A 21006-nucleotide genomic window follows, 5' to 3' on the forward strand; every position below is an offset into this window, starting at 1 on the left:
AAGTGGTTACATGAGAACTATACTTTATATACTATCAACAAAAATGGCGAAAAATGACCAAAAAAATCTTAAATCTATTGAAATTGTGCCAATTTAGTTCTAAACTATTTTTTTTTAATCAATTGAGTCATTGATATGGACGCCGTCTGTCCTATGCAGTACCGTCGACGCTGAAGAGGATAATTTTTAAAAATATATTATTTTTCATTTATTTATTTATTTTTATTTTTCTATTTTTTCCCCTCCATCTGGCCTCAACCACCGTCAACCTCAGATGAGAACCACCCTCACCAGCCCCTAGCAAGGGTCAGCCTACCCTAAGACCGATGGAGGGAAAAAACAGAGAAGGGGGAAAAAAGAAAAAAAGTAAGAAAAGGAAAAATATAAAAAGTAAGAAAGGAAAAACTGAAAAAACGAAAAAATTTGAAAAATTATTTAATTATTATTAAAAATTGTCCACTTTAGTGCCAGCAGTACCACGAAGGACAATCGACTTTCATGTCGGTGATTCCCGACTAATAGGACTGAATTGACAAAAGGTGAAAATGTTTAAGACTAAATCGACAAAATTAAAAAGTTTAAGACTGAATTGGCAAAAGTGCAAAAAGTTTATGATTTTTTTGATAATTTTTCCCTAAATTAGGGTTAACATGTCTCGTAGTTCATGTTCATAAAGTAAATTCTTGATGTAATTTCATGAAACTGTCAAATGGTAGATTGTTTAGCGACGTTAAATTCTATCATTATATAGTGAAATTATATGACTGCTCCTATTAAAAAGTGAAACTCTCCCCCTCCTGATGATATATGAGATTCACCAATCAATAAATCTAGATAATAGAGACATGATGAACTCGGACATTATCTTCATGGGCACAACTCAATGTAGTTGAACTTTCTGGTCATGAGAGCGATCCAGTCGACCCGACACATGATTTGAGCAAAATTGTCGGAGCTTAAAGAAAATACAAATTTTAATGAGTTTAAGTGTTATTTCCTCTTTTAAACGCGCTACACGGATGAAAGGAAAAGGTTGATAAAGACATTCTAACGCATCATGAAGGCATGCTTGCGTTTCCTTACATCATCAATAATAAGTTTGTTTTGTATTTTTCAATTTTTTTTAATCATCAATGACAAGTTACATAGAGACAGATTGTATCGTAATGTAACCAAATATTAAATTTCTCGATGGTGAGTTTCTTGCCTTATTTAGACATGAATTTTGGAATCTTAGGCTGCATTTGGTTGTCACGATAAAAATCAGAATAGGATAAAAGTTATCCTATCCTATGTTTGGTTACCACCCAGGATGGGAAAAAGTGGGATATAAGGAGGATATAGTCTAGAAAAAATTATCCCATGGGGGAAGTGGGATAAAGGTGGGCATGATTTCTTATGTTCATAGTATAAAAACTATTTTTTTTCTTGAATAACAAACTTCTCAAAAATAAAAATAAAATAATAATTAAATATGAATTATATTTGAATTCTAATATTAAAAATAAAATTAAAAAATAAAAATAATTTTTTATTCATTCATATATATATATATGTGTATAAATTTTAGTTTCTTTCTACTTTACAATATATATTCTGTGCACATACACACATACACTTCATATCTATGTCATTATGAATTGAAGGATTTTTTATTGGGTGAGTTCAAAGAAGGATTTTTTGGTAGTATAGTTTGTTATTTAATAAAAAAATTTATTAAGAAATGATGGAACGAAATAAAAATAACGAAAAATGATATAAAAATAAAAAAAAGTAAATAAAAATGAAGTAGAAAAATGCAAATTTTAAATGAACAAATTCGAACTTGAGAACGATCTTTTGAATTTTTGAAGAACATGTGGCAATGAAATTTCTATAAATAAAAAAAAAATTCCTTCTCTTATGTATCTTTGGTTCATGTTGAAGTTTCACCATTTCTTTATATTTTTTAGTTCACGTCAAAATTCTACAAAAACGGCGAGAGAGTTGAAACTTCTTCTCCTTCGTAGTTTTCTAGTTCATATCAAAAGTCTATGAAAGCGGAAAGAGTAAAAAATCATTCTTGTCTGTAGCTTTATGGTTCATGTTGAAATTTAACGAAAGTAGCGAGAGAGACAAAACTTTTCATAGTTGCAAATGCGAATGATCATATTTTCTCTCTCACTAGAGATAGTAGTGAATTATGCGAGATTTTTGTAGTCTCCGTTTGTGCATTTTCAGATTCATTTACATCCATATATGTAAATACCAAACAATGAACATAATAGGATATGAATATATCCGGCTTTTATTACTGTAATTCACCAAACAGTGAATAGGATATGGTAAAATCCTTTGGTTTCATATCCTATCATATTCAATCATATCTTTGTTACCCGGGTTGAATTGCGGCATTTGAGAACATGGATGGGCCTATAATGATTGGTGGATGTATTATCATGCCTTAAAATTAAATGACATCATTCTGTCCATTGTATATGTTATTTTCACCTGCTTCTGATCAATCCAATTTGAAGTGGTTACATGAGAGCTATTCTTTATATCCTACCAACAAAAATGGCACTTAAGTACGTATGGAAATTATGTAAAAATTGAAGAATAAAAAAGAAGTAAAAGAAGGAAGTACATTAGGATGGTTGTAGGATGAGAATGCCAATTTTTGCAATAGGATTCATGAGAGATTTATTAGATAAGACGATATTCTCATCCATTTTTCGAATTATCATCGTTGTGATCAAAATTTCTTTTGTTATCATTCATCTTATAGCAAGATCTGTCATGCCACGTTTCTCAAAGATTGCAGTTAAAAAAGTTGCTTTGGCTTTATAATATTGTCTAATTTACATCACAACTGCTCCGTTGTTAGTTTCTGCTATCCCATTGGGACCAAAGCGATGCACATAAATTTGCTTGAGCGGACAAAATTATCACCACTAATCATTATAGAGTGAGCTCGGGTCCATCATAGATCCGGAAATCAGACCAGACCTACCATACCCGATTGGTTTTGACGCAGGGACATTGATGTTCCATGAAATGGCTCATAAGTCGGGATCATTGGAGTGCCCTGGAGCCACAAGTAGCACAAAAGTTGTGTGCTGATAATGTATTTGCTGTCCTAAGAGGACGCACTTTCTAGATGGCAAAAGTATAAAAAAATTCCTAAATCTTTTACATTGATATCAATTTAATCCTAAACATTTTCATTACATCAATTTATTCCTAAATTTTTTACATTGATATTAGTTTTGTCCATCAGGTCAATTTATGTAGGAAATTGCGGACGTAGATGCCATCATTCCTACGTGATGTGGTCAATGGTTATGTGGCCATTTTCTTTAATTTTTTTCCTTTTCTTCCTTGCATTTTCCCTTCTTTCACTTTTCTTTTTGCCGGTCGCCGACCATAGGCCATGTTCAATGAGACTGGCCTTGCCTAGGTGAGGGTCGACCTCATCGGGCTGAGCATGGGCAAGGCCGAGCGAAGGCAAGGGCCCCCTCGCCTGAGCCATGAGGGCCTCGTTGGGTATCGCCTAGTGACGAAGAAGATGTAGCGCCGGACTAGGCGATGACCCAAGAGGTGCAAGTGCAAAGGCAGTGGAGTCGAGGGTCAGGAGGTGAGGAAGGAGCCTAGAAGGTGTGGACTACAGGAGGTTGTATTAGCAGCAAAGGAAGCGACACGAAGTAGTCCTCCATTCCACCGACCGCCCTCACCTCAAACTCCCGCCCCATCTCCTCCCTCAAACTCCGCTTGCGCGAGGGTGGGCACCATCGAGGCTTAGTGAGCAACCCTCGCCGGTGTGATGTTCGTCGAGGTCGCCTTGGCCTTGGCGAGGGTTGTCCTTGCTAGAACTAGCGAGGTGGGCCTCGTCATCCAATGCCCGTGGTCAATGGTCGTTCGTCGAATTCACCCGCAAAAGGAAAAGGGAAAGAAAAAAGAATAAGAAAAAATATAAAAAATTTAAAAAATTATTAAAAAACCATAAAAATATTCATGTTAGCATCGACTCGGTCACTTAGGATGGCCGATGCCCATATCAGCAATTTCTAGTGTAAATTGGTCGATGGCCTGAATTTGTAATAATGTGAAAAGGTTTATGATTAAATTAATCTGATTGAAAATTTTAAGATTGAATTGGTACAAATGTAAAACATTTCTGCCTTTTTTTGATACTTTTCCCCTTTCAAAATAGAACTTTGTGCCTTTACGGTGTTCGAGTCTCAAGTTCAACTCCCTCTCTTGAGTTTAGCCTTGATTAGTGAAACAATATTGTCCCAAACACTCTCATGGGATGACCCTCATATCTATTTACTATTTATCTGCTTTCTATGATTCAAGAGTGCTGGTGTGGAGACTTGACTCATGAAACACCCTATAAGTTTCATGAACCGATAAAGTTTAGACTTTTGATTTGCGCGGGTTACATTAGTCCGGAATAATTTGCCTGCAATAAGAGAAACTCGAACGGAGGACTTCTGATTTCTAATCCGAAAACGCTTCCAATGTCTCGACCTCTTGCATTAACCTGGAGATTGGGATGACCATTGTTTTTATCAAACCAACAAGTTGCTTAGTTTGTTGCCCATATGTTGTCTATAGAATGGGTCAAAGGTGTTTCGACCACAAAAAAAAACAAATGTGTCGAAGGTGTGACAATTGTACGCACGACAGCAACCGTGTGTAAACAGAATCTCACTTGAAAAATCCAGACTGGGAGATTGACTTTTCTCCCTATCGGTGCCCCGTTAATAATTCATTCCTCGTTAAGAATTCATTCCACGATTGACTTTTTTCACTTTCACCCTGGTTGAATAATAGGTTTCCACGACTGATGGAACTTAAATACTCCCAAATTTATTTTGCCGACGTGATGGACATTGCTGATAATACTTAAACGAGGAAGAAACAACTTTTCTTGGACGGAGCGCCCATTAAAAAAAAAAATCTAGAAACTCAAAGACTTCGACAATTAAGAAGTACAATACACGGCCGCCCTGAGAGAGAATATTAAATTATGGTGATCTTATCATAAAAGACCACCTAAAATTATGATGATCTTGTCGTTATTTTCATATTTAGGAATGGAATACTTTCTTTTTTCGTCTTACTTGACCATTCTGGATTTTTTTTTTCCATTTTTTTGACTTTTTTGTTCATGTGGATTCATAATATATCATCTCAAATGAAAATTTCCGAAAAGATTACAATGATTAGAACCGATTAGTTAACAAATAATCTATTCTAAGTTAAATGGAAAATCCTTGTCATACTTTGATGTATCCCACCAATCTTTCTTTTGCGCATTCGCTGGTACTGTGGTACAGGTGAATATGAATTTGCATGCGTCTGTTCGCCATATAATTATATTAAGAAACGAGTCTTCATCGATGGAAGACAAATTCTAGAAGCTGGGCCAAAAGAACAAACAAGTCGGACCAAATTGACATCCCAAATCTGATTTCTTACCAATGAGAATAAGGATTTTCTTTTGAAAAGTAAGGCAACTTTTAAATAATTATCTAAACACTAGATTTATTAATCTTTTCATGTTTCTCATGAATAATACTCTTTAGAAATCATATCTTTTTTTATTAACTTTTATAGATGAGTAGCGGATCAAGTTTCAATACTCCTGAAAAGATTTAAAATTCTACATGATGCGATAATAAATGGTGAGCGGTTTCAGGATCCTTTTTGGTTCTAGGTGGTTGGAACCAGTTCTCTATTTTTTGGAACTTGGAATCTACCATGCATACACTAGAGCTACCATCATTAGAACTATTTCCTTCAAAAATAGTATGTTGCGCATATATATATAATCTTTTCATAGATTAATGAATCCCACCTATCTTGTCTTTTGCCCATTCATTGGTACTGTGGTACAGGTTTTTATGACTAATTCGGAAACAATAACAAACTTAAAATTGAGAAGAAGAAACAAACACAATTATTTACGTGAAAACCCTTGCAGGAAAAATTACGAGGAGAGGAGAAGCAAAATCTACTATAGAATCAAGGATTACAAAAGGTAGCTCTAAAAAACAAAAACAAAAAACTCTTTTTGTCTCCGTTTCTTAACATAATAGCTTTAGAAAGAGCAATATTTATACTACTGCCCCTAAGCCATAACGTTGGCCCAAGCCTATAAAAAATTCAAAACATATCAACAAATCTTCACAGTGGGTTGAATTCCTTAAATAGACATAAGTAATAAATAACAAAAAATTCAAGCCATATCAAGAAATCTTCACAATGGGTTGAGTTCCTTAAATAGACAAACGTAATAAACAATATTCTCCTACCACAAGAGTAAAAACTCAGTTGCAACAAAAATTAACCAAATCCAAGCAATGCTTGAATTTAGCAATGGACAAGGACTTCACCAACATATCAGCTAAATTATTTTCTGTACCAATCATCAAGACCTTAATATAGCCATCAATAAAAACTCAGTTGCAACAAAAATTAACCAAATCCAAGCAATGCTTGAATTTAGCAATGGACAAGGACTTTGTCAACATATTAGTTGAATTGTTTTCTGTACCAATCATCAAGACCTTAATATAGCCATCAGCAAGTATATTTTCAATAGAATGATACTACACATCAATGTGCTTTGTGCTATCATAATACATCTAATCTTTAGTAAGATGAATAGCACTCTGACTATCATAATGGACAATAGTCATACCATAATCCACACTAAGCTCTCCAAATAAGCATCTTAACCATATAGCCTCTTTAACTACCTCTGTAATAGCCATATACTTTGCCTCTGTAGTAGACAAAGCAATAATAGACTATAAAGAAGCTTTTCAATTGACTGCACAACCCCTCCAATAATAGATATATATCTAGTCAAAGACATCATCTTATGAAGGTCACCAGCATTATTAAAATCTACATATCCCGTAAGAGTTTCACAAGTTTTCCCAAACTCTAAATTATAATATAAAGTGCCCCTCAAATATCTCCAAATCCACTTCCCAACTTGCTAATAAAATTTTCCTGGGCATCATAAATATCTACTTACCATGCTAACATCATGTGAGATGTCGGATCATTGCAAATAATAGCATACATAAGGCTATCAACTGCACTAGAATATGGAACATGTGGCATATATTTTATCTCCTCATCTCTTTGTAGACTTAAACTAATTGATAATTTATGAGTAACAAGAGGAGTACTTACTGGTTTGACATCTTTTATGCCAAAATGATCTAACACCCTCTCAATGTAGCTTTTTTGGAAGAGATACAAGTTTCTTGTTTTCCGATCTTGTTGAATTTCCATGCTGAGGATTTTCTTCTCTGCACCTAAATCCTTCATATCAAATTCAGCACTCAACTACGCTTTCAAATTCTATATAACATATTTATCTTTTGCTGCACTTGACATATCATCAACATATAATAGCAGATAAACATAAGAGCTGTTTGGAATGTTGCACATATATACACAACTGTCATATTTGCTCCTACAATAGCCAAGTTGCATCATAAACCAATCAAACCCTTTATACCACTGGCTAGGTGATTACTTCAAGTTATAGATAGACTTTTTCAATAAATAATTATGATCTTCCTTACCTTCAAACTAAAAATCCTCTGCTTGACCATATAAATTTTCTTTTCAAATTCACCATGCAAGAAAGTTATTTTTACATTAAGTTGTTCCTACTCTAAATCATGCATAGCAACTAACGCAAGAAAAACCTAAATGGAACTGTGTTTAATGACAGGTTAAAACACATCATTAAAATAAACTCCCTTAGTCCGACTATAGTCTTTAGCAACTAGACGAGCTTTAAATATGATGTCTTCAACTCTAGGAATATATTCTTTTCTTTTAAACACCCACTTGCAGCCCACAATTTTCTTTCCTTTCGGTTGCTTGACAAGCTCCCAAGTTCGATTCTTTTCAAGAGATTCCATCTCTTCATTCATAGCAACTAATCATGTTACTGAATCTTTGAAGAAATAACTTCCTTGTACGTTTTAAGCTCACTAACCTCTATTAACTCTATAGCTAAAAGAGCATAAGCAACAAAATCTGGGTTCCCATACTTTTGTGGAGGCTTCACTGTCCTTCTAGATCTATTTCTAGTAATAGAATAATTTTCTTCTTTAGGTTCTTCAATCTCAATATCATTAGTAGACGACTGAACTGATTGCGAAGAAATTACTTCAAGCTCCACCTTTTTCAATGCACTTTTCAAATTTTCCCGACAAGTAATAGGTGATTCCTTGATAGGATGAAGTATAGTAGGCTCATCAAAAGTGACATCTCTCCTAATGATAATCTTAGATGAACTAGAACACCAGAATCTATAACCTTTTACACCATAAGCATAACCAAGAAAGATGCATTTTTTTGCTCCCGATTCTGGTTTCCCCTCACTTACTTGTGAATATACTCGACATTGAAATATTTGTAGAGAAGATTTATCAATAGGCTTACTTGACCATACTTTCTCGGGTGTCTAGCAATCAATAGATGTGTAGAGAACGATTTACCAACCGACAAGCTCTATTGACTCCCTTAGCCCAAAACTCCTTGTCTAAACTAGCGTTAGTCAACATGCATCTAGTCCTTTCTAATATGGTTATGTTCATGCTTATTGCAATACCATTCTGCTGCAGTGTATTTTAGTTTGATGCGTCACAATACCTTCATTTTTTTCCACAAAATTCAAGCCCATTGTTTATGCTCAGCCTCTTGATTTTCTTATTGGTATGCTTCTCAATCAACGTTTTCCATTGCTTAAATGTAACAAAAACATCACTTTTATGCTTTAGAAAATAAACCCAAACCTTCTTTGAAAAATTATTATTAAAAGTAAGTAAATACTTTGAACCAAGGCCTTTCAAAGGAACATTTACGGGCCTCCAAAGATCAGAATGAATATAATCCAAAGTACCCTTTGTTGGGTGAATTCCTGTTTTGAAACCGACCCTTTTCTATTTCTCAAAAACACAATACTCACAAAATCTAGTTTTCTAATTCTCTGACCACGCAAAAGACCTTTCTTACTTAGCACCTCCATTTATCTAATACTCATATGGCCCAATCTCATATGCCATGATTCAGTGTTATATGGTTCCGTCATAGCGGATGAGATTGTAGTAGAACCAGTAATTGTAGTGTCTTGCAATTGATAGAAAATGCTAGTTTTAGCCCTTTCATCAACAAAAGTAAACCTCTCATAATCTTTATAACTCCACCTTTAACAGTAAATCTACTACCATTATCATCAAGTGTACCTAACGAGATGAGGTTTTTCTTTAAATCAGGAACATGTCAAAAATTTTCTAAGGTTCTAATCATGTCGTCGTGCATCTTAATGTTGACAGCCCCGATTCCAACTTCTTTCTATTTAGCATTACCTTTTATTAGAATAACTCCACCATTATATTTTTTGTTCGTGGAGAACCAATCACGATTAGGATACATATAATACGAACAACCTGAATCAAGAACCTAAATATAACAGAGTTTATCTATATCTACAACCAATAACTAATCCTCATTTTCTTCTTTAGTAACACCAGCTTGAGTTGAACTTTCATTTCCCTAATTCTGTCTGTTATGGTAGTTTTGATTATTATGACAATTGGCATTTCCTTGATTTTGCTTATTCAAATTATTTTCTCTTTGCTATTACGCCTTGAGTTTTAGGCAATTTATCTTAATATGCTTACAATAGTTAGTCAAATCCTTATGTTTCGAATTTGACTTGATCTTGCCACTATTGTTTCTCTCAACAAACCTTCCTCAAGCAACTAAACTAGCCTCATGATCATTACTACTCTCAAAAGTCAATTTAGTATCTAGTCTCTGTTTATTTAGCAAACTAGTCTTGACATCTTCAACATCGATAATTTCTCTACTGTCTCTAAAAATTTTATAATAAGGAGGTAGTGAAACTAATAGTAAAAGAGTTTGGTCCTCAACTTCAATCTTAACATCAATACTTCTTAATTTTGAGACAATAGCATTGAACTCAGAAGTATGAGACTTGAGAGAAGCACCTTCAAATGTACGAAGAGTGAAGAGTCGTTGCTTGAGCCTCAATCGATTAGTGAGATTTTGTCAAAAAAAATACTCTCCAATTTCATCCATAAACTTGCAGCTATTTTATGATCTAATACCTCCTGTAAAACTTCATTTGTGAGGCACAACTCAATAGTGGACAAAATTTTTCATCTAATTCTTCTAACGTTTCATCCAACGTGATTTTCGGTTTCTTCCCTTGACTAAACAGAGTTTTCTTCAAATTTTATTGCTAAAGAACAGCTAACATATGAACTTATCATAGGTTGAAATTGCCGCTCCCATCTGTTAGGGCTAACAATACAACCTAGAGGGGAGAGGGAGAATAGGTTGCTTGAGGAACTATGAAAAACATTTGCGGATTAAAACAAATTCAATTTCAAACATCGGGTCAAATATCTCGAGAGACAATATAGAAATTAGGTCAGCAAATGTTTGAAATATTGTAAGCTAATTGTGTTGTAAGTGTATAAAGATCACGAGAAACCACAACACACAATAATATATAGTGGTTCCTCTTTATTCGCAAGCCACATCCACTCTCAAGACTAACAATCACAACAAGGCTGGAAGACACTAGTGATCCGCTTAAAAAGTTATAGTTGGCAAGCACTTATTCTTCACTTGATAGATCACACTATCAGGACTTAGTTGCTGCTCTTACTCTTATAAACTTGATCTTTCACACGATTACAGCACAAAAAGATCATGATAGGGAAAACCTTTCGAGAGAACAAAGAAAACAATGAGAAAAATAGCTCACGGTAAGTATATGCATTGTGCTCTCCAATATTTTGATCTAGAAGGCCTTCAATTATATAGATAACTTTAGTCTTCCTGTTGGAGAAGCTTCGGTGGGCCAATTAGCCATTAGAGATTAGTAGGAGCTGCTACAACCGCTGTTGTCGACACTGTTATGAAATTGCTACTTTTTTTATGTTGTTCTAAAAAAGCTGAAAGACGCCTGCTCCTATTCCTCGATAAACTTTCATTACGGATCTTTCACCTACCAATAGCTTCCCAATGAAACATTCGCGCATCTTTGTTTTCAAACATCACCAAGACCCAATATTGACATAAACATCCTCACACCCGATCTTTAGGTCCGTTGGTGCTGTTTATAAAAAAAAAAACGTGGGAATGGCTTATGATCTATTATCCAATGATCCTCTTGATTATCTTAGTATCCACAGATATCGCCTTGATGATAGATGGACCATGGTACTTCCAAGACATTATGACCACCTTGTCATCTTTGACTTGTCCTCCTCTTTGTCAAAATCTTCATCATTGTACCTAGTCTTTGCTGAACTCACAAAAGTCACTAATATAATCACCATCTTTGTAGCTACAAATTCTTCCGGACCAAAGATATAGTCAATTGATCAAGTAACTGACACCTTCCAAGAGTAAACATCTGTACGATCCCTTACCCATAATCGGGATGTTCGGATCTTTACTAGTTTGTTGATGCTGTTCACCCGATCTTCCACCTAATCTATTTAAAGGAGCTGCTTTCTACCAAAGATCTGCTGCTTCGATAATAGTCCGGGTCCTCGATATTTTTTTTTATCCTTCCAAGCATATTGGCAATTGCGATCCCACCAAACTGTTCACCTTCACAAGGCTTCATCCATTGTTCACCCAATCTTTATACCTCCAAGCTATCACGAACATCCCTGTTCTTTTGGGCTTGTTCACCTCAACCAAGGTCCTTTCAAATGGTCACCTTATCTGAATATCCTTCAAGTTCATAGACATTTTCAATGCCCCATATAATGTTCATCATAAAGATCGGTAGTAAACCCTAAAGATCGACAGAGCAATCTAAACATTGGCAGAGCATATCTTTATCTCTGAAACATCTAGTGTGTCATCTATATATTGGCCTGTGCATTTATCATATGGTATAGCTCAACCAATAAGCACATTACTAACCTTTGATTGTCTTTGTTGTCATCAAAATGAGATTGGAAATTTTCAACAATCACAACATTGATGATATTCCCAACACCATCAAACTTCTTAATATCAAATTTTGTTGTTGAACTTTAAGCCATAATCAGAAGATCAAAAAATCATATGGCTCTGATACTAGATTGTTAAGACTAATGTGGAAATAATAACAAAATTAAAATTGAGAAGAATAATCGAATACACAGATTTATGTAGAACCCTCGTGGGAAATATCACGAAGAGAGGAGAAGCAAAATCCGCTTTAGAATCAAGCATTACAAAAGGTGGCTCTAAAACACAAAAGACTTTTCTATCTCTATTTCTTAACGTAATAGCTTGAGAACTATTTATACTACTGTCTTAAACCCTAACGTTGGCCCAAGCCAATGAAACATTCAAGGCATATTGACACAGGTGAACACGAGCGCGTTACGAAAAATGCAAGTATCATTTCGTAAAAAATTTTGGAGAGTTTTGGAAAAAAATGCAATTGCATTTTCAATTACCTCTGAATGCCTTTAGTTCAAGACAGGTCCCGAAGTGCTTTGGAATACTAGAATTCTTGGAATGCAAATCTCGGACTTATTAATTTTTTTGTTCCATTTTTGCATTGTTGATCTTCCCTATGGTTTGTGTAAAGGATATGGACGGAGGCCGATGACAGCCGCTTGGGGGTTGCACAATTTGGGCCTGAGGTCCCGCGACCTCGGGCATCACTTAGGTTGCGCACCGCGACATCGTGAATATAGGCGATGTAGCCTAGGTCGCACCCAAGCATTTTGCTTGAGGTTGCGCGACCCTAGAGACGTCGCCGAAGGTTAGGCAACCTCGGATGAAGCTACCGACGCCAAATTTGGCTCGTCGGCCGCTCGATCCTTTGCCGGTTTTGAGTTTTTTTTTTTTTTTAGCACAAGAGAGCTTTACAAAATGTGGTTTTTTCAAACACCATTTAATCTAAAATTGTTTCCTAATACACTTTAGAATTATAAATTACCAAACACTACTTCTGAACTTGCATCCGAGCGTTAGATATAAATTTAGACACAAGGATTCTACGATGGAAGACACAAATTCTAGAAGCTGAGCGAAAAGAACGAAGATGTGGGACCAGATTCGTATATGATAGTACTGAAATTTCCTGCAAAGTATTACACAATTATGCGTGAAAGCGAGTCGAATAAGTGGACTTTTTTCAATCATATCATGTTTTTGTCCCCTTAGTAGACTTCTTTAGAGAACCCACCGACATCACTGTCACAATTCACGGAAGATACATAAAAGTTTATCCGAGGTCACATATGAGCAAAGATAAAAGAAAACAGGAGGACCGATAATTTTGTCCTTAAAAATAATAAAGGTCGTTTAATTCAAAGTTTTTATCACCGTCCCCTAACACGTCCCTTTCAACACGCTTCTAACCCGCTACTCATTAATCAACGTTGTACTTGGATAGGATTATTCTAATTGCATTCTCCTAAACTTTTGGACCAGCTTTCTTGTCGTTTAATGAAAAAGAAAAGCAAAAGTGGTTTATCATTTGAAGGCTGCTTCCATGAATGAAAAATTGAACGACCATCCATAAATAACAAGAAAAGCATTTTTTTTTTCTTCTTGTCTTTTGGGTCAAAGGAGAGCTTTAGCTTGAAGGAAAACTCTATCAAACGACGGCATCCAATGCCAAACTTCCAAGTTGATCAAAACGCAAATCCTCATTTAATACACGCATTGCCTCAATAAATTTCAATTCCAAGTACTGATTGTACTTTATGCTGGATGGGACTATTTGACTGTATTTATACTATTGATTCACCGTCCAATTAACAAAGTAAAAGGAAAAAGAAACAGACAAATTGGGTCCCTGAAGTTCTTTAAGGTTGAAGGAGAAATTTCCTTGGAAATTTGGTTTAAAAATTGATACAAATAAATATGAATACAGTTTAAAATGAATGTTTACATATGCAAATATAAAAATATTTACATATTACAATATATACTTCACTTTTTCTTAGAAAAAATTACCAAAAAAGACTTAAATCTATTGCCTAAACTTTTTTTTATTGCCAATTAAATCCTAAACCTTTTGCACTTGTGCCAACTCAGTCCATTCAGCTAATTTTGGCTTGAAATCATCGACATGGCATGATTAGTGCCGATGTGGACAATTTTTAATATATTTTTAATTTTCTTTGAAATCTTTTACTAATTTTTTCTTTTCCCTTTTTGTCTTTTCTTTCTCTTTCCTTTTTGTCTTCCTTCTTCCTCCGACCGATCGCCTAGTCCAATCATTAGCCGGAGGCAAGGACTAGTGAGGTCGACCTTGCCGGCCACCGGTAAAGCTTGCCCCCGCCGATCACTAGCAAGAGCGAGCCTCGCCCGGCGGTGGCGAGGTCGACCTTGCCCTCCCACAATGGTCGGCAGGGGTGAGCTTTGCTAGAGGCTGGTGAGGTCGAGGACCCGGCGACCAACTGGAGGAAAAAGTTAAGGAAAAAAAGAAGAAGAAAGAGAAATAAAAGAAAAAAGGAAAATAAAAACAAAAATAAATAAATATAAAACTTAATAAAATAATAAAATAATAATAAAAATTATTCACGTCGGTGCCAATCGAGCATATTTGTGATTTCGGACTAAAATTGGCTAAATGGACTGAATTGGAATAAATGCAAAAAATATTAGGACTCGATTGACAAAAAGAAAAGGTTTATGACTGAATTAGCATAATTATAATAGGTTTGTGATTTTTTTGATAATTTTTCTAATATTTTTGTTTGAACCTTTGTGCAAATATTGATGGTGGAGTTTTAATGGTGATTAATGAGTCTATTGGATCATTGATAGTTTCATTGAGTAAATGATTTTTCGATGTCATTTGTTTGTCGAATATGTGTCATCATCTTATATATAGTGTTTGACTAACCGTCTGACATCCTCTATTTGACAATACATTTTGCTATATTGTATATGAATAAATTGTTTGACTCTTTCACTATGATCTTAATTGCAGAGTGCCAAAATGTATCTGTGATTATGCACTTAATCGTAGGGTCGTCAAGTTTTCATTCATATTTATTGACGAAGTATCACAATCGTGTGATGTTATAAAGGCGGTACCCAATTTTAAGGTTGAAATTGAGAGAGAGTTTGCTCCTTTATTCTCCATGTCACTTTTGGCTTTGCCTCTATAACCACCGCATGGCAGGACAAATTGCATAAGTTTGCAATAGGGTCCATATTCGACAAAACGACTCCAAATTTATTTATTTGTCATTTCCAAACCTTTACCAGTTATTGAGTTTTAATTGCAGAAAATGGATGCACGTGTAGTATGATTTTTAATTATGGTCCATATTCGATAAACGACTGTTTTTTTATTTTTTTGTCAGAGATAAAATGATTGTTGATTCATTGATTTATGATCTCGAAGCCCCTGCCTGTTATTGAGTTTAAATTGCAGGAATGGATATAGAATGAAGAATACGAAGATTCTATCTTCTTGTCAAATATGATTTGTCACATCCAAGTACAAAATATAAATAGAATTAGAAAAAAATAATAATGGTCTTAGCAAAGAGATGCTAATCTTTGGATTCACATTCAAATGTTGACAGACGAGTACATCGCTGCACATTAATCAATCATTGATGTACAGCAAATTAAACACAACAAGACAAAGAGCATATCCTGAGACGACTCGAAAGCTTATTCGACCTTATGAAAAAGGGAAACGGAGTGCCGGTTTTCTACGTGCAGAATCAAGTCAGACCTCTCTATAAAACCCTCTTTAGAAAAAAAAATGCCTGGAGACTCTCCTTATACAGCACGTGGGTATTTAGAACGTGGTCAACGGGTCAACCGCGCAAAAAATAAGTGAAAAAAACCCACCTGCAAAATACTAGTGACTCCAGGCTAAAAAGCCAAAGCCGATGTCTTGGCGTTCCCTAAAGAGTTTGGTCTCGACAGATCAGAGAGCGAGGTTCACGGGCACCTTTCCTTCTCCTCAAAGATCTCAAACACTTTGGACCAAAGGAAAATAAAAATGGAAATGTAATGAGTGGGTGTAATTATTAGGGTTTGGCACGTTGTTGCTTGTCAACTCCGGGTGAGATCACATGACATCCAGAAGAGCTTGACGCAGATTCCTCACGAGATCCCCCATTTTCAAGCTGAATCCCACGTCCATCTGCAATAATTTTTTTTGTTTGTTTGACTGCGTAAGATATAATTTATTTTGCTTTTGCTGCAACATGGTGCTAAAGAGGGGCGCCAAATTTTCAAGCAACTGTCATGTTTTGTACATTTACCTGCGCTAAAATGGTAACATCTAGTGTGGAACTCCCAAAGGGCAGGACACAGCTGTTCACGACAGTTAGGTCTAGTTTCTCTATTTCATCGATCATTTTCGAGACAAAGCCGTTGCGCTTCTCACAGTGGATTTTAATGAGGACGCACTTTCCGGAGACTCGCGCCTCGATCTCCGGGAGTGAGAGTCGCTGGTCATTTTGATTGCAGGAGCTCTGGTCGGATGAAGAAGACGTGCCGTCGTACGTGGCGAGTTGGGACTTCTTCACCACGATGACCGACTCCACGGTCTTCGCCGCCACCTCCTCCTCGAGTGCCTTGACCCGATGTTGAAGCTCTTTCAAGCATTTGATGGCGTCCTCGAGGATGGAGGCCTTGTCCATCTAATATATGCATTTATAATTTGCGTTAGGACATTTATAGGTCATACAATTCCTTAACGGCGTGAAAAAGATTTTGAATGGTTTCCTTTACTCTGAGACGAATAAATAGAAAATTATTAGTTGTGCGTGTCTAGCTTAAGTTGCAATCTCAAAATTATTTTGTCATAGTGCATATGTAAATTTTTCCTTATCAGTATGGTTGTTTTCTTCACATACATCAAATTCAGAGACTTAGGGTTTTGATCATCTTACAAAGTTTCATGTCACATGGTAAGCATCAAGTCTTAAGCTGTAATCTCAGAAACAGAACAACTAAGCCATGTGATTATGGCGTAGGAATTAAACGTATATAGCATATATTTCGAGAAAAGCTATGCTTTTAGAAGAGAGCATATAAATTAAAATCCTCCACTAGAGCAAGTGGAACTCTTCAACACATGGATGTGTTGCTTCTCTATCATCAGGTTCTAAAGACTAAAACTAATTTGTCCTAATCTAACGCTTAATCGAACCCATCAACCATGCACTCCCAATAATTTGCGAGCTTTTTTTTACCTTCTTAAGGTTCGGAATGATGGCTGAGAGCGCAATAAAACGCTCGCTGATCTTCTCGCGGCGCTTCCTCTCGGCTAGCACGTGCTCTTGTGCGTGTACTGGCTTCCTGCTCATTGCGCCGGCGCTTCTCATCTTTGGCCCCTCACAATCCTGGGTGTCATAAGTACCTTTGAGACAAAACAGAAGGAAACAAATATTGTTATGAGTAATTAATGAGAAAATGTTTGATGTTCAAAGCACAGATTTCAGATAGATGCATTGGTCTCTTGCAAGAATTAACCATAGAACCGATCGGACATGGCTGGAGACAAATCATGGTCCCCGAAAGATATCACGTGGGAGTCAGGAGATGGAGACGGAGATGACAACATTGCCGCACTGCAAGTCATCGTTTTGTGCGCCGTTGCGTATGGAGAGCTGCAGCTCTCGGTCTTGAGCTGTTTCCGGGGCCACTCGGCGAGCGCTGGAGGAGTTCTGACCGATTGTGGGGCAAAAACGGGCATCGTCTCGGGGCTAATAAGAGGGAGTGGATAGGATGGCGACGAGTTCGAGCAGGGCTCTGAAGGAAAATGCGGATGGAACAAATCAAACTCATCATCCAGTGAGAAGGAGGAGTCCACTTGCTGCTGCTGCTGCTCCTGATGGAAATCAGCTGCATCATCAAACATCTGGGGATATTCACCCCGAAAAAAGGGGAAAACAAGAACCAATCAACAAGTGATTTGCGTCCATTTCCGAAGAAATACAATCACAAAAAAGGGGAAGGAGTGTTACTTGGTGAAATACTCTAGCTGAAAAGATCTCCATTGGATCACCCTGAACAAAAAACCGAAGAGGGCCGACATTAAAGAAAAGGAAAGGTAAGAACCAGCCATCGTCGTAGTTCTATACTCGATGTTGGATCTGATAAAGATTAATACAGTCGGAAAACAAGAAGAAAAGAAGACAAGGTCATCACCTGTGGCTGTGGAGAAGAAAAGAGAGAAGAGAAAGATTAATTGCGAAATGGTGGGACTCGAAGGGAACAGTTGCTTTTATTTGTAGGCGAGCACCCGCACGCGTTGTCGGCGACGATGCTGACCTCGCACTTGCGAATTATTCGTCTCCGTTTGCGAGCTGGCATCTATTCACATGGGGGAGAGGGCTCTTTCAATCTTTTCATTCCGTCATCTCTCTCTCCCTCATAATCCGTACAATCAGAAATATTTAAATCGTTATAACCCGAAAGCCTTGTTGGGTTTATATTTTATATGGTCTTGTCGATGGGTAAATTTGGAACACTTCTTAATCATACTTAACTAAGAAAATGGGTTACAAATTCATGTTCTAATCCACACGTATTTAAAAGGGTCATATCAAACCTAACACAATAGGTTTTGGATTTTTTTAATAATTTTCCTCAATAAAACAAAATAAAAGAAAAGTTTTTGCATTTTTTTCTAGAAAGTTACTCCTCTGTTTGAAAACACCTTCTTGACTTGTCTACTAAGCTCGAAAAAAATAAAAGGTACTGTTGCCTCTGTGTTATTTTATTTACGTAAAACTACTAGGTCGGGGCTATTTCAAACGAAGGAAATAAAACTAAATAAAATGTCGACATGCATGTTTCAAGTAAGTTGCAACTTTTTTTTTATTCTTTTAATGCACTGTTTCAATTCAGTGAATACTAAAGGAAGTTTAATCAGGTAATAAAGTAACTTATCCTTCAATTTAATTTAACTTGGATGGATAACCTGTTCCTTTTATTTACATAATGAACAAAAGATATACTTCTAGTATTGAGTGATCTTCATAGAATAAGTTATATTTCTCTTTTTCACTTAATTTCGAACCAATTGAATAAATTACATATTTAAAGATAGCCTATCTTTATTTTCTTCTCTCAATTTTGATAAAAGTCGAAGGAGATAGCTGTTTGCAAAGGATAATAAGTATATAGTTCAAGCTATTTTACTTGTATCTAATTTTATTGGTCGAATACATTTCTCCATTTCTATTGTATGCAAGAAACTATACGAAGGAAAATTTTGTTGTCGTTGAAGAAAACCGAGATAGGAAAGTAACTATGGATCATTTTTTTTTTTTTGGCAGAAACTATGGATCATTAGTCGCCGAGAAAATTCAGTCAATCGACTTAAAAAGGTCTCTCCATATCGTCATGCACGTTCAATGTAAACCAAATTTAATGTCCCACTGTCTTTTCTTTTCAATTGCTGAATATGTCTAATCATATCATCAGGCGTGTGCAATGTCAGATAGATGATGAAGATATTGGCTAGATTTAATCCGAATAAAGAATAGGAGGGGCCAGATTAAACCCTATAAAAAAAAAAGCAGCAATTTCCATATCATTTCTTGAACATGTGCGCCAACATAATTTTCCACTCGACAAATGAAAAACAAAATTTTCCAATTTAATCTCAGATTGTGAGGAGGGGACGGATGAACCGTCTTTTCCGATGATCAATCAAATCACTCAAAGCTGACCTGGGACACCTACCTCAAAAAACCAAATGGTTAAGGCTTTAAGCTACCATGTTGCACCAATTAAAAAGCTACCATGTCGCACCAATTATCGATGCACATTCCAGCAAATATAGTAAATCAAATCGGAGACATTGATTAGGATCTAATGATAGATTACTTTAAAATTGATCCGTTTATAGAAAATAAACATATTCTATAATTATATTCTGTTTATAGAGTATAATTTGCTTTCATGTGGACAAGTTGATGTCTTTTCTCAAACTCCGTTGAGCTGGAAAACGGCTTCTCGATCAAAAGGACAAACCCCGCACCTATCAAGAAAAACCAAAATGGTCATCTGATTTTTGGGAAAAAATTCGCTGGATATATAAGTTTTGCTTACTTATCTCGAAAATCTTTTTGTATGTCATCAGTATTGTTAACTTGTACTGATGATTCAACAGCACATTCCGTCACCATTCCATTTAAAGATGGCCATTAAATTCCAACGACGGCTTACGTGGATAACAACAGACAAATGGAATTGACGAGGCTTTGGTCTAGTCCAAAACGATACTGTTTGTCTTGGGAAAATTTCACAAAAAAGTCCAAAATTTTTCTAATGTGACAACAATAACTCAAACTTTTTTCATGTCACAATATGATTAACATGTATCAGTGGCTCAAAAGTTTCCTTCATAGTATTGTCCGATAAGACTAGTAAAATTCGACGCAACGGCTCTAGTCATAGTTTCCTTCATAATTTTTTTTTTCTCATGATTAAAGTGGATCTGGCGTGGTTTTAGTCTAGTCCAAAACAATATTGTTTCTCTGTAGGAAGATTTCACCAAAAAGCCTAAATTAAGATATCTTCTAGTTACTCTTTGCCCTTGCTATTTTAGTATTGTAATTTAATTTGCATGGTCAAACTAGTAGGGATTATAGCACGTATTTTGCATCAACATGAACATGTACTAAAAAAACGAAAGGTGAAAATCTTAGTAAACACTATTTGTAGCATAGAATGGATTCATAACTAATTTTGAGTACATATGGAGCTCTCCGTCTGAAAACAAATTATAGGAGGGACACATCACAGGTGACATAAAGTATATATGGTCTGCAAATAATTTTCACTCTCAATTAATGACGATTAACAGTGGGTTATTTAAGTTTTAAGTTTCTATCTCCATTGAGGAAAATAAGAATTTTTACTCTCTTTTCGGAAATTTAACTAATCTCCTCCATTATAAGAGAGTTCTATAGCAATATTTGTTAGAATAATTAAATATTA

At 35.8% G+C, this 21006-nt stretch overlaps 1 protein-coding gene across 1 annotated transcript; it reads right to left on the reverse strand.

The window, feature by feature from the left end:
- Positions 1-15790: 15790 nt before the first annotated feature.
- On the reverse strand, positions 15791-17893 carry LOC115753801 (transcription factor bHLH18-like). Its single transcript, XM_048273238.1, has 4 exons — positions 17527-17893; positions 17247-17413; positions 16311-16691; positions 15791-16189 (listed from the first exon to the last, which is right to left on the reverse strand). Exons 1-4 carry the CDS (start codon positions 17747-17749, stop codon positions 16115-16117), a joined length of 846 nt encoding a protein of 281 aa, XP_048129195.1. The 5' UTR covers positions 17750-17893; the 3' UTR covers positions 15791-16114.
- Positions 17894-21006: the final 3113 nt, after the last annotated feature.

This window comes from Rhodamnia argentea, chromosome 1 (genome assembly GCF_020921035.1).
Source record: "Rhodamnia argentea isolate NSW1041297 chromosome 1, ASM2092103v1, whole genome shotgun sequence".
NCBI classification, from domain to species: domain Eukaryota; kingdom Viridiplantae; phylum Streptophyta; class Magnoliopsida; order Myrtales; family Myrtaceae; genus Rhodamnia; species Rhodamnia argentea.